We start from the raw sequence: 15,555 nt of genomic DNA on the forward strand, positions 1-15,555 counted from the left end.
TTGGCATTCGCAGGGAAATGGTCAGAACTTGAACAAATAATGTTGAGCGAGACAAGCCTAGAACACAGAAAACAAAGGGGCATGATCTCCCTGATATATGACTGTTAAGGTGGGGGGAAGGGGAGACAGTAGAGACCAGGTCTGTGAAACCAAAAACCTGTCAAATGGTATTTCCCACAGGTTTGGGTCAGCGACCCTACATTATGTAACTAAAACCAAACAACTACTCAACATATAAAGGTCAAAAATTGACCTCTCAGTGTATCACAATAGCTCAAAAGCTATATATGTACGTTCATATAAGACTACTGTCGACATACTGTCTATTGTAGACATTACATTTAAAGCCCTAGGTGAATTTTCTTTGGCGTAGGCCACATGGCTACTGTATATGTTCTTGGTACATTGTGTATTGTATATATGTCTACCTGACCTAGGAAGGGAAAGAAAAACAGGGTGTAAGATAACACAAGAAATGTACACACTGCCCTACTATGTAACTGTACCCCTTTTGCACAACACCTTGTCAAAAAAATTTTGTTTAATTAATAAATAAATTATAAAATAAAGCTATAGTACACATGTATGTACACAAACACATACATATACACAAGCACATAATATTAGACATTTTGTACAGGCATTTTGAGTGCTAGACATTTTGAGACATTCTGCCTCTAATACTGAAAGCTTGTAATCTCAGCACTTAGTATGCTGTGATAAAGGATTAAGAGTTAAAGGCATAGTAAAATTCTTTTTCCAAAAAAATTCAGACATATTGAGTTTTTTTTAAATCAAAACTAAACAAGAAATCTACATTAACTGAAAAACTTTGTGAAGAATACCCAAATATATAATTTTTAAAAATTGAAGCTGTCTGTAATATAATCTTACAAACCAAAAATATCCACCGTGAACTCTTAACATACTATCTCTTACTCAATTTTCTATTTATATATAAGCCAGCTTTTTTCCACTTTAACTGTCATTTTGTTTAATGTCAATTAGAAATCCTAGCAACCCTGTTTTTTTTCCATTTTTATGAGACACCAAATACAGTTTCATATTTTGTATTCTTTTAATTTTACATGTTTCTTATATCATTAAATATTGTGTGAAGAACTTTGAAAACAACATAGAAAAGTATCTAATTGAAAAAGACAACATAGCTTGGCACTAGTGGCTCACGTCTGTAATCACAGCTACTCAAGAGGCTGAGATCTGAGAATTATGGTTCAAAGCCAGCCTGGCCATCAAAATCCATGAGTCTTTTATCTCCAACTAACCACCAGAAAACTGGAAGTGACATTATGGCTAAAAGTGGTAGAGTGCTAGGTAGCCTTGAGCAAAAGAGCTCAGGGACAGAACCCAGGCCCTGAGTTCAAGCCCCATGACTGGCAAAATGAAAAAAAAAAAATGACACTAATAGAACACTGCATATAGAAATGAACTGGGGTAAAGCAAGGGAAGGGGTAACATTATCCAAGAGGAATTAGACTTGCTACTTGACTTATGAAATTGTAACCCCTCTGTACAACTCCTTAACGACAACAATAAAATTGTATTTTTAAAAAAGAGTAACTGCTAGGTGCGGCTCATGCCTGCAATCCTAGCTACTCAGGAGGGTGAGATCTGAGGATCACAGTTCGAAACCAGCCTGGGCAGGAAAGTCCATGAGGCACTATAGCTCGAAGTGGTAGAGTGCTAGCCTTGAGCTGAAGAGATTAGAGACAGCACCCAGGCACAGAATTCAAGGCCCATGACTGACAAAAAAATAAAAAAAAAAGAGTAACTGGCCAGGTGCCAGTGTCCTACCACCTCTAATCCTAACTAATCAGGAGGATGAGATCTGAGGATTGTAGGTGGTTCGAAGCCAGCCCAGGAAGGAAAGTCTGTAAGACTCTTATCTCCAATATACTCAGAAAAAGCTCAGGGACAATGCCCAGGCCGGGTTCAAGCCCTACAATCTGCAAAATACCACCACCAACAACAAAAAACACAGAGTAAATGTAACCTCTCTGTATATCACCTTTACAATAACTAAAAATTTTTTTAAAATAAACTACCAAAAAAAGCTCAATTAGATATATGAGAGAAGACACAGGAAACACACCAAAAAGTTAGTAATTGTCAGGTGCTGTAATCCTAGCTACTCGGGAGGCTAAATATCTGATGAGCATGGTTCAAAGCCAGCCCAAGAAGAAAAGTCCATGAGACTTACATCTCCAACTACAAACCAAAAAGCCAGAAATAGAGCTACGGCTGAAGTGGTAGAGTGCTAACCTTCAGCAAAAATGCTCAGGGACAGGATTCAGGCCCTGAGTGTAAGCCCCAGGACTCGTTAAAAAAAGTCATTAATTGATAATGGATTGCTAGTGATGTTCTTTCAGAAAATCATTCTCTATTTTCAAGCTGTTCTATATTAAGCATGGCGTGCGTTTTAAAAACTAACTTCTGGTAACTTAAGAAGAAGAAAAGCAAATTATAGAATTACAAAAATGAGGCGCTGGGAATATGGCCTAGTGGTAGAGTGCTTGACTAGCATGCATGAAGCCCTCGGTTCGATTCCTCAGCACCATATATACAGAAAAAGCTGGAAGTGGTGCTGTGGCTCAAGTGGTACGCCAGGGACAGTGCTCAGGCTCTGAGTTCAAGCCCCAGGAATGGCCAAAAGAAAAAAGGAGGAAGGGACAGTGTTTGGGCCCTGAGTTCAAGCCCCAGGACTGGCAAAAAAAAAAAAAAAAAGATGAAGGCGCTTTGGAAACAAAAATATGACATGAAGATGAAAGTATTGTTATAGTTCAGATGTCATTAACTTCAATGTGGCTTTCAACTGAGATTTGAGGATCACAATCCAAAGCCAGCCTGGGTAGGAAAGCCAGTGAGACTCCTATCTCCAATTAACCACCAAAAAGCCAGAAGTGGAGCTATGGCTCAAGTGGTAGAGCACTAGCCTTAGCAAAGAAGCTCAGGGAAAGCATTCACACCTTGAGTTCAAACTCCAGGACCAAAAATAAACATTTTAAAAAGCCAGGACCCATCCAAGCTATTTACAAACTAAGAATCAGAGCTCAGATACAAGACCTTTCACTATCTCTACACCTCAAAAGATCACAGCTAAAATTATTTAGGATAACTGAGATAAAGGGTAGTATGCTAGAGACAACTGGCACAAGAACATACCCTGCTGAACATTGTAAGCCATGGCATTCCTAGTCATACTGGAAGGAAGCCAGCCTGCTAAGCTTGCCCGCTGAGGTTTTGTCTCTTTATGTTTGACATCCTCCCCATCCCAGATGATATCATCCTCCCAATGCAGTTGAGTCACCATTAGAAAGTTTTCATCAGCCAGAAGATCAATGCCATTGCCTTCCTCAAGCTTCTTTAAATCCTGCAGAAATGGGGAAAGAATAATAAATCCTTCATGGGTCACTAGTCAAAAGTTCCAACATAAATCCTAAATCAGACTCATGAAACATTATCTAACATGTTTTAGGGCTGAAATGTAGCTCAGTGACAGAGTGCTTGCCTAGCACAGGTGAGGGCAAGTTTGATTCCTAACACTGAAAAAAAGAAAAACAAAAACTTTTTCCTGGAGACATGACTCAGGTGGTAGAGTACCTACCTAGAGAAAAGCACGAGGACCTAAATTCAAGCCCTAGCATGGCCTATCAACCAAAAAGTGGTACTTGAGAGAGAACCACCTGATAATTGAATACTAGCTGCCTCTTCTTCCTTTTCTAATATAGAACAGCACTCAATTCATAAACAAAATCCTTACAATAGTGATTTACCATACTAGGCAAAAGCTTAGACACCAAAATTTCATACCAAAGGAATCTGACCGAGGATTTCTTTAACTGAAAAGATTAGTAAAAATGTCAGTGCTATGAACACATACAATCCTTTCTTAAAAGGATTACCTTTTAAAGGTGCTTACCTCCATCATTTTGCATTTTATCACAGGTTCATGCTCACTCTTTCTCAGTTTGAAGCCATAATCAAACCCACTGCCATCTTCAGGGACACCCAGCATATCATACCACAGTCGAGCAGGACCATAACGCCACTCAGCCACTCTTGGTTTTGTATCCATCACTTTATCTGTATCTCCAGTTAACTGGGAAAACTTTGACTCAATAGGAGCCATCATTGTGATCTGTAACACAGGAAAGAAGTAGAAAGGGAAATATTTTCATATCCCAGATGCCCTAATACTATAAGAAATTAACATAAATTGTTCATTTCTGGGCTGGAAATGTGGCTTCGTGGTAGCATGCATGGTCTAGCATGCATGAAGCCCTGGGTTAAATTCCTCAGCACCACATAAACAGAAAAAGCCTGAAGTGGCACTGTGGCTCAAGAGGTAGAGTGCTAGCCTTAAGCAAAAAGAAGCCAGGGACAGTGCTCAGGCTCTGAGTCCAAGCCCCAGGACTGGCAAAAAAAGAAATTAACAATTTAACAACAAGAGGGTGAAGTACATGAGACACTAGGATGATTCTTGAACAAGAATCTTTACCTGGTATTAGGATGCAAAAAATGCAGAAATATTATAGCACCTTTGTCATTTACATGTAGTGGTGAATCAATTACTATTTAGTAGTGTATTAACATCTTGCATCACTCCAATTCTCTATAATACTTTTGTATTACAATAAGAAAGGGGAAGTTACTGGATTTAACTCAGAATTACTCAATAATTAGCACATAACTCTTCCTGTAACTCTTACTTTCCTCTTACTTTCAACTCTATGTGCTCCCCTTGTAAGGTTTATAATCCAAAGTCTGTGTTTTTGCTTACTTCGTCATCAGAGAGACACTGCTCTGGAGGTGGTGGTGGAGCATAGTCATAGGTCCACAAAGACTTCTGGCTGACTTCTACTTCTACTGAGGACTCCACCTCCGGCATCTGCTCTTCCTGTATTAGCTCACGGTGCTTCTTCTTCCTCTTTCTCCTAGCACTCCGCCAAACAGATGGAATATTTTTCCCTGGTCCAAAAAGACGTAAGAAGCGTAATACCTAGAACACAGGACACACTACAATGTTAGCAATCAACGTTGGATATGAAAACAGTACCATTCAGGTCTGAAAACTCACTAGAAGGATCCAGTAAACTGTAAGGGAAGGAATTAAGGTGTGTTGCATTCAGATTTATAACTTTACCATGGAAGTGAACAAGCATCCCTTAGTAATTTGAACTGGTTTTTTTGTAAGATAACAGGAAATTTTCTAATAAAAATTGTATAAGGCTGGGTGCTGGTGGCTAATGCCATAATCCTAGCTATTCAAGAGGTTGAGACATGAGGATCAAGGTTCAAACGCCACCACAAGCAAGAAAGTCTGTGAGACTCTTATCTTCAATTAACTAGCAAAAAGCTACAAAGCAAAAAGTAGAGCTACAGCTCAAGTGGTAGAGCACTAGTACTGAGCAGAGAAAACTAAGGGAGTTCAAGGCCTAGTATCAGCCCAGAAAATCAAAATCAAACAAACTTGCCTAAGTCACATAGCCTACGAATATTTTTTTTTAATTGCCAAGTGCTGGTGGCTCACACCTGTAATCCTAGCTACTCAGAAGGCTGAGATCCGAGGATCACAGCTCGAAGCCAGCCTGAGCATGAAAGTCTGTAAGACTCTTATCTCCAATTAATTACCAGAAAACCATAAGTAGCCCTGTGGCTCAAAGTGGTAGAGCTCTAGACTTGAGCGAAAAAGCTCAGAGACAGCACCCAGGCGCTGAGTTCAAGCCCTATAACTGACTAAACAACAACAACTACAACAAAAACCCCTCTAATATCACATTAAAAACCTTTCTCCCCATGATCAGGTTTGAACTCAAGGTACTTACATTCACTTGGCTGTTTGCACACAGCTAGCAGTGTATCACGAAAGTCACACCTCTAGCCTGGCATTTTTGCCAGTTATTTTGAAGATGGGAATATTGTGAAGTTTTTTACTCACCTAGTCTTGAACCATGATTCTCTGGATCTCAGCTTCATAAGCAACTAGAATTATAGGCATGGGCTATTGGCACATAGCTTCATTAAGAGGTTTTAGATAGATAATTAAAGTATGTCAGTAAATAAGGAAACCAATAGATCTCATTCATTCTGTATTCAGCATCATAACACAATTCAATTATCTAGAAAAGGTTAGTATGGGCATTCTCTTTAAAAAGTACCTTCCCAGGCCGAAATTCTGGAAAAAGTTCTGTGACACTTGGCAACAGCTTTGTGGCATCATGCTGCATAATCCCCGCCAATGGTAGAGTCAGCTTTCCATCCTCACATTCTGCCTGTGTTACTTCTTGAGGTCCCATCTCAGATTCTGAGTCAGAGGAACTACTGAAGTCCACTTTCTCTGAGGCCAAAGAGGAAGGGGCAATGATGGAGGGCAAGATGATGCCTTCTCCATCTTCAGACACTGCAACAAGGAAGAGAAATCCCTGTGGCATGTAACTGTGAGTATATTTCCTCAATGTCAGCCATCATTCACTCTAGGCTATGTGTACAGCTTACTGGCAGAGGATATAGCCCCAAGCACCCAGATTACTAGTATGCAACCCCCAAAACTTAACCAACTCATTATTTCCCTTCATCCCCAACTCACCTTTTACCTGGTACCCTAGGGTTATGATAAGAGAAAACAAACACTATTACTACATTTACTACTTTCCATAATTGACAAATAGTGTGTCCAAAATTATAGAATATTTGATATCAGTCAGAACTTATTATGTTGTTCAGAGATCACAAATGTTTTGGAGAATTACAGGGGTAAGAACAATGAGATGATCACTGATAACCAACTTTTGAAATCTCTGAATATGCAGTGATTATGTTTCTATATATTTACATACAATATAGATGTATATGTTTTAGAGTGCCTTTTTTAGTTTCCAAACCAATACATAGATTAGTTATATCAGAAATTCTTAAAGTACACATTAAAATAATTATTGGGCTTGGGGCTGGAAATGTGGCTTAGCGGTAGAGTGCTTGCTAGAATGCAAGCAAGGTTTGATTCCTCAGCACCACATAAACAGAAAAGCCAGAAGTGGCACTGTGGCTCAAGAGGTAAAAAGAAGTCAAGGACAGTGCTCAGGCCCTGAGTTCAAACCCCAGGAAACAAAAAAAATCATTGATCTCTCCCCTAAATCACTTGAATCACATAATACATGAGAGTCAGCTATGTTTTATACGTTTTTTTTTTTATTATAGGTAGGGTTCTCACTGTGTAGTCCAAGTGGTCCTGTACTTTCTATGTATGTAGACCAGGCCAGCCTCAAACTCACAATCCTCTTGCCTGTCCCCTAACTGCTCTAATAATAGGTAGTATTTTTTTTAAGAGTCAAGGTAATTCTGATGGGTGCCAAATATGAGTAACACTCACCTAAACTACTACTTCTTGAGTATTTTAAGAGAGTGAGCAAATGTTTAAAATCAATATTTGACAATACATGAATCATTTCTAAAAGTGTCATCCTTTTTCAGCAACTTAATTGCTTTTAAACAACTCTTTATGCCAAAAGTCTGGACTTACAAATGAAATTGTTCCTTAGACAAAAATAGACAGTTTCTACTTACCATCACTAATAGCATCCTGGTCCTTATCTTTCTTTATTGGTCCTGGGGGTGGAGGTGGGGGAGGCATTAGCTTGCAATCAATGTCTTCACAATCAGCATCATAGTCATCTTCATCATAGTCTAATAAAATATAGAAGTTGGTCTGGTCAACATCCAGAATGTTATATAATAGTCTGAGCTTTGTGTACCTCTTTTTAATTTTTTAAATGATTATTTTAAAGGTGATGTACAGAGGGCTTACAGTTACGTAAGTCAGGTAAAGAGTACATTTCTTTTTGGAGAATGTTACCCCTTCCCTAGCTTCTTCCCAATTTTTCCCTCCCATCCCCACCTACCAGTCATATAGTTCATTTTCTTTTCTTTTTGAAAAAATTTTATTGTCAAGGTGGTATACAGAGGGGTTAGTTACATACATAAGGTAGTGAGCACATTTCTTATCAAACTTGTCACCTCTTCCCTCATTTTGTATAGCTCATTTTCAATATTGTGTCTGACAAGTACCACTACTGCATTTGTTCACCCTTTGTCTCTACCTCTTAATAACTGGAAGTACTACACATGTCCTTTAGGAATATAGATATAGCTTCTGCCATCAGATATCATGGTAGAGCCAAATACTCATATAGGATGTGAAAGAGCATCTAAGAGCTGCCTGAAACCTTTTGCTCTTTTCTCTAATTATATTAGGTTTTTCTTTTTTCATTTTCACCCTGCTCAATTTCAAAATTGAATTGAATATGTTCTTTTTTGGTCAGTTTCCCATAAAACTGAACTTAGGGGCTGGGGCTATAATTAAATGGCAGAGCATCTACCTGGCATGCATGAAGCCCTGGGTTCAACTTCAAGCACTAATAAATAAATACTTAAAAAGTAAAAGTATGGCTGGGAATGTGGCTTAGTGGCAGAGTGCTTGCCTAGCATGCATGAAGCCCTGGGTTCAACTCCTCAGTATCACATCAACAGAAAAGGCTGAAAAGTGGCTCTGTGGTTCAAGTCGTAGAGTGCTAACCTTGAGCACAAGCAGCTCAGGGACAGTGCCCAGGCTCTGAGTTGAAGCACCAGGACTGGGGGAAAAAAATAAATATGAATAAAAGGGCTGGGGGGCATGGGTCAAGTAACAGAAAGCCTACCTAGCAAGCATAAGATCCTGAGTTCAAACTCCAGTAACTGAAACAAAGAGAACCTTGATTTTCTCATCTTCCAAGTCTTTGACACTTTTTCTGTCTGCCTTCTACATTTTTTTTCTGTTTCTTTGTGCCTGTCCTGGGGCTTGAACTTAGGGCCTGGGCACTATCACTGAGCTTTCTTGCTCAAGGCTAGAACTCTGCCATGTGAGCCACAGTAATGCTTCCCTCTTCTTGGTGGTTAACTGGAGATAAAAGTCTGAAGGACTTCCTCCTGCCAGACTGGCTTCAAACTGTGACCTTCAGATATTAGCTTCCTGAGTAACTAGGATTACTGGCATGAGCCACCAGCACCCAGCTTCAAGTGAGAGAGTGATTTGAACTCAAAGCACACATATTGTATTCATTTATACATAATATTGCATTCTTAATGCTATTTGAATTATCAATTCTTACAGGATAAAGACCTGAGTGTGTTTCAGTCTCTAACTTTGAAAAAAAATCTAAAAGCAGTGTCACAGGCCCTGTATGTTACTCAAATATTAGGTAATAAGAAAAACATTGTTACCCTTACCTGTTATGAACCAAGGATTTGGAACTGAACAATATGGAAAATAAAAGCCCAAATTTTGGGGATAAAAGTACTAAAACACGGGCTGGGAATATGGCCTAGTGGCAAGAGTGCTAGCTTCGTATACACGAAGCCCCGGGTTCGATTCCCCAGCACCACATATATAGAAAATGGCCAGAAGTGGCACTGTGGCTCAAGAGGTAGAGTGCTGGCCTTGAGCAAAAAGAAGCCAGGCACAGTGCTCAGGCCCTGAGTCCAAGGCCCAGGACTGGCAAAAAAAAAAAAAAAAGTACTAAAACACGAGAGGATAGCTGCTACTTGGAACTGAAATGACAAAGGGAAAAACAAAGGCACAGAGAGCAGGAACAATGGCAGAAAGCAGACAACAAAATGGAGCACAACCCAGACTTTACAGCAAGAAAATGGGCCAAATATTCTACCTATAATACCAAAGAATCACCTGTGTGGCAAAGAGGCTGCAAGCTTCCCATTGTCTGCTGGTATCTTCGGCTTTCATCTTCTGCTACCTCATTGATATCCGAATAGTCCACAGCATCTTCTGTACTCCTAATCCAGCCTATAAGTAACAGGGAGAGAACCAAAGAAACAGTAAACAACTTAGTCTTGTGGATAATTCACATTTAAAAGTACACATACAGCTGGCCACGCCTGTATCTCCAGCAGTAATGAGGCTGAGACAGGAGGATCATATCCTGGAGGCCAGTTTGGGCTACCAAGGCATTTTTTTTTCAAATTTTTATTATCAAACTGATGTACAGAGAGGTTACAGTTTCATACGTTAGGCATGGGATACATTTCTTGTACTGTTTGTTACCTTGTCCCTCATGCCCCCCCTCCCTCCCCCCCTTTCCCTCCCCCCCCCCGGAGGTGTTCAGTTCACTTACACCAGTTTTGCAAGTATTGCTTTTGTAGTTGTTTCTCGTTTTTTACCGTGTGTCTCTCAATTTGGTATTTCCTTTGAATTTCCTACTTCCAATACCAGTAAACACGGTTTCCAGTTTGGGCTACCAAGGCATTTTTTAAAAGTACATGTATATGCTGAGAGAGACAAGCCAAGAACAGAGACACAAATGGCATATGGTCTTCCTGATATGTGGGTGTTAGAATTAAAATGCAAAGAGATAGACCAAAGTAAACAGGTCTCAAGATACCAAAACATAGTAAGAAGCAAAGAGGACACAGAATGAGTGGAAACTGTGTGAGAATAGTAACAATAATAACAACAACAATAAAATAAAGATGGAACCATCCCTACATCGGACACTGAGGAAAGGGAACCAAGCATCTCATGGGTGGGATTGGGAAGGAAGGAATGAATGAAGCAGAGAACAGATGTTGCTAAACAAAAGAAACGTAAAGTACATATCACCTGAAATGGAGAAAGTGTCTGTATTATTAAAGATCATAGACTTCATAAGCTATGTAAGATAGAACAATTTTCATCATTGTCAATGTTGAAATGTATACTGTTAAATATATGTAATAACTTAACCCCCCCAAAAAAAGGAATGTAAAAAAAAAAGAAAGAAAAAAGAAATGTACTTGCCTTGAATATGAAGCTGAAGCTTCTCTGTTCTTCACTTTGACAATAACGGGGGGATGAGGGGGGAAGTATATGTATAGGCCAGAAGTATGGCCTAGTAGTAGGGTGCTTGCCTAGCATGCATGGCTCCCTGGGTTCAATTCCTCCATACCACATATACAGAAAAAGCCAGAAGTGGTGCTGTGGCTCAAGTAGTAGAGTTCTAGCCTTGAGCAAAAAGAGCTCCAGGACAGGGACAGGCCCTGAGTTCAAGCCCCACGATTGACACACACAAAAAAAAAAAGTACATGTGGTTCAGGCCTGTAATCCTAGCTACTCAGGAGGCTAAGATCTGAGAATCACAGTTTGAAGCTATCCCCTCTTAGGAAAGTGCCATGAGACTCTTAACTCCAATTAACCAGCACAAAGGCAGAAGTTGAGCTATGTCTCTAGTGGTATAGCATTAGCTTTCAGCAAAAAAATGTTAAGGGCCAGTGTCCAGGTCCTGAGTTCAAGCCCCAAAGTTGGCAAAACTCAACAAAAGTACATGTACAGAAAGTGGGTGGCAGGGCTGGGAGTGTGGCTTAGTGGTAGAGTGTTTGCCTAGTATGCATGAAGTGCTGGGTTCGATTCCTCGGTATTACATAAACAGAAAAGGCCAGAGTGGCACTGTGGCTCAAGTGGTAGAGTGCTGGCCTTGAGCAAAAGAAGCTCAAGGATAGTGCCCAGGCTCTGAATTCAAACCCCAGGACTGGCAGCAAAACAAAACAAAAAAACAGAAAGCCTTCTTCCACAACTTACTGCCCATGACCCAGACTTTACCTTCATCATTTACCAAGGCACCATCAGTTCCAGTCAATTCTTCATTGGCAGTGAGTTCAGTGATCAGGCTGCCAAGACCCAAAGCCCCCAGGCCTGCTAGGTGCTTCTTACACTCCTGAAAAACCAATGCTAGAGTCAAAACTAACAACTAGGACAGGGAGCTAGAGTGAAAAATAATAAAATCTGAGCACCAAAGTAAAAAGGTAAACTATTATCCCAGTGACAATTTCAACAGTAACAATTAAATCTTAATACCAGGGCCAGAACCGATGGCTCATGCCTGTAATCCTAAACTGCTCTGGCGGTTCGAAACCAACCTGGGCTGGAAAGTCCATAAGACTCAACTCCAATTAAACAAAAAAAAAAAAAAAAACCCAAAGTGGAGCTGTGACTCAAATGGTAAAGTGCCAGCCTTGAGTAAAGAAAACTGATGGGACAGCACCCAAGTACCAGGACTAGCTATACACACACACAACACACAAACACACAAGTTTTCAACAATCTCCAAAAGGGATTTCACAGTAATAGTACGAAAACAACTCCACTGGGCTCAACTATTATTTTTCCTACGATCTGAGGCAGAAGAAAGTTTCTCTTTAAAGGCACCCATCTCCGTGTCCCTAACCCTCGGTATTTCGCAAACTTTCTCTTTTCTCCCCATCCTTACCCAGATCCAAGCTACACTAAGTTTTTAGTCCCCAAGCGTACGAGTATGGGATCATCGAGTCCCTCCTAACGGGTACTTAAGTTCTCTTTTCCTAGGCAGCCTCAACGATCCTTCCTCCGTCTACCCGCCTCAGGCACACACACACACACACCCCTCCGCCCGAGCCCCACGCCCAACCCCTCACATCATCCAGGACGCTTTCCCCCTCCAGCTGCCCAGCTCCATTGATGTTGCCGAAAAGAAAACCGGTTAAAGAAAATGGGCCATCAACGGCAGAATCTTCGTCGCTCTCCGTGTCGGACATGATGGCAGCAGCACTACTCGCAGTCGCCGCCGGCCAAGCAAGACTCCTGGAAAGGAAACAAATATACGCGTCGCACAAATATGACTACAGGATTCCCCGCCCTAAAGACCCACACGGAAGTTGAATCCAAAGGAAAAATTTAACCGGAAGAACCGTCTCTAGAGAAGATGGAATAGGAAGTACTACTTTACTAACCGTTTTTGATTTGCCCGACCGAGATCACGAAACCAAATACGTGGAACGTAATTGGTCAAAGAAAATTCCCTTAAGTCCCGCCCCTTTACTACGAACAAATGTTCTGATTGCATGGGCTAAGAGCGACAGATTTTTTTCTCCAATCAGAAAGAAGCTCTAGAGTCATGGGCTTACACCCTGGAAACTAAAGGTCTCCGCCCGTCAACGAAAGGAAGTAAACGGTACCAACCGTCTGTCTGGTCCTTTCATCGATTTCCTTCGCCAAGGAGAATTTAGACCGTCCCCTAACTGTGCCAATGGTACCATTGCAAGTTACACGTTTCTAATTGACAAGTTCCCCATAACGGTAGATTATCCTTCCAACGTTTCCTTTAGGAAATAAGAAAGATTTGTAAAATGAACAGTCGGCCTTTTCACCTCATGTTTTGCTAGGCTGTCTGTTTTGTCCCGAACCACTTTCCGTAGTTCTTACATAGCCCTGCGGTGTTCGTTTTGTTGTTTGAAGATCTTTTTGTTTATGCTTGTTTGCGTTTTCTTTTATTTTTTGGAGGTACTGGGGTTTAATTTAGATCCTCTCACTTGGAAGGCGGGGGGGAGGGGTGGTTTCTACTGCTGAGCCCTGCCTCCAGCCATTGTTTTGCTTTTTGAGGCACTTTGCAGCCCAGGCTGGTTTAGAACTCAACAATTCCAGACTAAAGGCTCTGAGATTAATCCTCAGCACCGAAGGGGGAGAGGGAGGGGATAAAATAGACATCTTTTATAGCTCCGCGAGGTGGCGCAGTGCCTGAAATACCAACACAGGAGGATACGCTGAAGGCTAACCTGGGCTACATAGGCAGAACTAGCTAAAAAAAAAAAATCATATTTAAAAAAATTAAATCAATATTATTTGAGATAGCATCTTTACGTTTCCCTGGTTGTCTTAATTGGAGTGTTTTACATGTTTTCACGGTTCATGCATTACATCTGACCAATCACCGCTTAGTCCAAAATCCACCAGCCTTTTTTTTTCCATGACTAATTTTTTTTAATGAACTTTACTTCATCAGCATTTGTCTTCAGGTTTGCAAAAGGTATAGCAAACCACTGGGATTTGTTTTATTACTGTTATGAAAGTGATGTAGGGCTTTTTCTGTTTATGTGGTACTGAGCAATCAAACCCAGGGCTTTATACATGCTAGACACTCTACCACTAAACCATATTCCTAGCCCCACACTCCACTTCTTGAGGTGTTTTTTTTTTTTTTTTGGTTTGTTTGTTTGTTTTGCCAGTCCTGGGCCTTGGACTCAGGGCCTGAGCACTGTCCCTGGCTTCTTTTGGCTCAAGGCTAGCACTCTGCCACTTGAGCCACAGCGCCACTTCTGGCCTTTTCTATATATGTGGTGCTGAGGAATTGAGCTCAGGGATTCATGTATTAGATGCAAGCACTCTTGGCACTAGGCCATATTCCCAGCTGACACTCCACTTCTTGACATAAGTCAGGCCCTGAGTTCAAGCCCCAATGATTGACAAAAACCCCTATTCTTAGTCTGATTTCCATGCCTCTTACCTCCATTCTCCCTATAAATAGTGATTTCCTCCGTACATTTCCTTCTGTGTGTATGCCAGTCCCAGGACTTGAACTCAAGGTTTGGGCACTATCCTTGAGCTTTCTTATTCAAGGCCACAGCTCTACTTCCAGCATTTTGGTGGTTATTCTAGGGTGCCCAGCCCTAGATTTCTTTTTGAAAAAATTAATGATGAGTGCATATGTGTATATTTTATTTCTCCCTTTTCCTTACACAAAAGGTAGCATACTATGTGTTATTTCCCTTTTTTCTCACTTATCAAGATTGAAAGTGATTGAGTGCTAGTACCTTATACCTGTAATGCTAGCTACTCAGGAATCTGAGAGCTGAGGATCAAGGTTCAAAGCCAACTGATGCAGGAAAGTCTGAGACTCTTACCTCCAATTAACCAGCAAAAGACAAATGGGGTGAAAATGAGGGAGGGGAGGGGATAACACTGTTCAAAAAGAAATGTGGGATGTGGCTTAGAGTGCTTGCCTAGCGTGCACAAAGCCCTGGATCTGAGTCCTCAGTACCACATAAACAGAAGAATCCAGAAGTGATTCTGTGGCTCAAGTGGTAAAGCACTAATCTTGAGCAAAAAGAAACTCAGGGACAGTGCCCAGACCCTGAGTTCAAGCCCCAGGACTGACGAAAGAAAAAAATAAAAGAAATGTAGGGGTTTGGAAATGTGGCTTAGTGGTAGAGTGCTTGCCTAGCATTTATGAAGGCACTCTACCACTTGCAACATGCCTCTAGCCCCTGGGATAGCTTTGAACCTGGGTGCTGTCCCTGGCTTCTTTTGGCTCAAGGCTAGCACACTACCACTTGAGCCACAGTGCCACTTCCCACTTTTCTGTTTATGTGGTGCTGAGGAATCGAACCCAGGGCTTCATAAATGCTAGGCAAGCACTCTACCACTAAGCCACATTTCCAACAATGCTTTGGGTTCACACTCAAGTACTATACCCCAAAATTAGTATATTTCAGCCGGGTGTCAGTGACTCTCACCTGTAATCCTAACTATTCAGGAGGCTGAGATCTGAGGATTGTCACTGGAAGCCAGCCTAAGCAAGAAAAGTCTGAGACCCGAATCTCCAATTAACCCACAAAAAGCTGGCAGTGGGCCTGTAGTTCAAGTGACAGAGCACATTCCTAGAAAGCATGAGGCCCAGGCTGGGAATATGGCTTAGTGGT

At 41.1% G+C, this 15,555-nt stretch overlaps 1 protein-coding gene and 1 long non-coding RNA gene across 5 annotated transcripts in view; one reads left to right on the forward strand and one right to left on the reverse strand.

Moving 5' to 3' along the window:
* Taf1 (TATA-box binding protein associated factor 1) overlaps positions 1-12,707 on the reverse strand; it is a 103,780-nt gene extending 91,073 nt beyond the window's left edge. Inside the window, exons 1-9 of one of the 4 annotated variants that reach the window (XM_048335805.1) lie at positions 12,496-12,706; positions 11,645-11,759; positions 9,740-9,856; positions 7,585-7,704; positions 6,608-6,622; positions 6,180-6,358; positions 4,802-5,020; positions 3,941-4,159; positions 3,184-3,391 (exon numbers count right to left, since the gene is read on the reverse strand). In XM_048335805.1, the coding sequence (XP_048191762.1) occupies positions 3,184-3,391; positions 3,941-4,159; positions 4,802-5,020; positions 6,180-6,358; positions 6,608-6,622; positions 7,585-7,704; positions 9,740-9,856; positions 11,645-11,759; positions 12,496-12,615 (1,312 nt within the window). In that variant the 5' untranslated portion in view covers positions 12,616-12,706. Of the gene's footprint in view, positions 1-3,183; positions 3,392-3,940; positions 4,160-4,801; positions 5,021-6,179; positions 6,422-6,607; positions 6,623-7,584; positions 7,705-9,739; positions 9,857-11,644; positions 11,760-12,495 lie in introns of all 4 variants that reach the window. The other 3 variants (XM_048335807.1, XM_048335806.1, XM_048335804.1) reach the window with 3 other exon arrangements.
* LOC125343410 lies at positions 3-10,715 on the forward strand. The gene is made up of 3 exons (XR_007209330.1): positions 3-41; positions 7,239-7,246; positions 10,346-10,715. It is a non-coding gene; the product is annotated as an uncharacterized LOC125343410 (long non-coding RNA).
* Positions 12,708-15,555: the final 2,848 nt, after the last annotated feature.

The sequence above is a fragment of the Perognathus longimembris genome, chromosome 28 (genome assembly GCF_023159225.1).
Source record: "Perognathus longimembris pacificus isolate PPM17 chromosome 28, ASM2315922v1, whole genome shotgun sequence".
Lineage (NCBI taxonomy): Eukaryota > Metazoa > Chordata > Mammalia > Rodentia > Heteromyidae > Perognathus > Perognathus longimembris.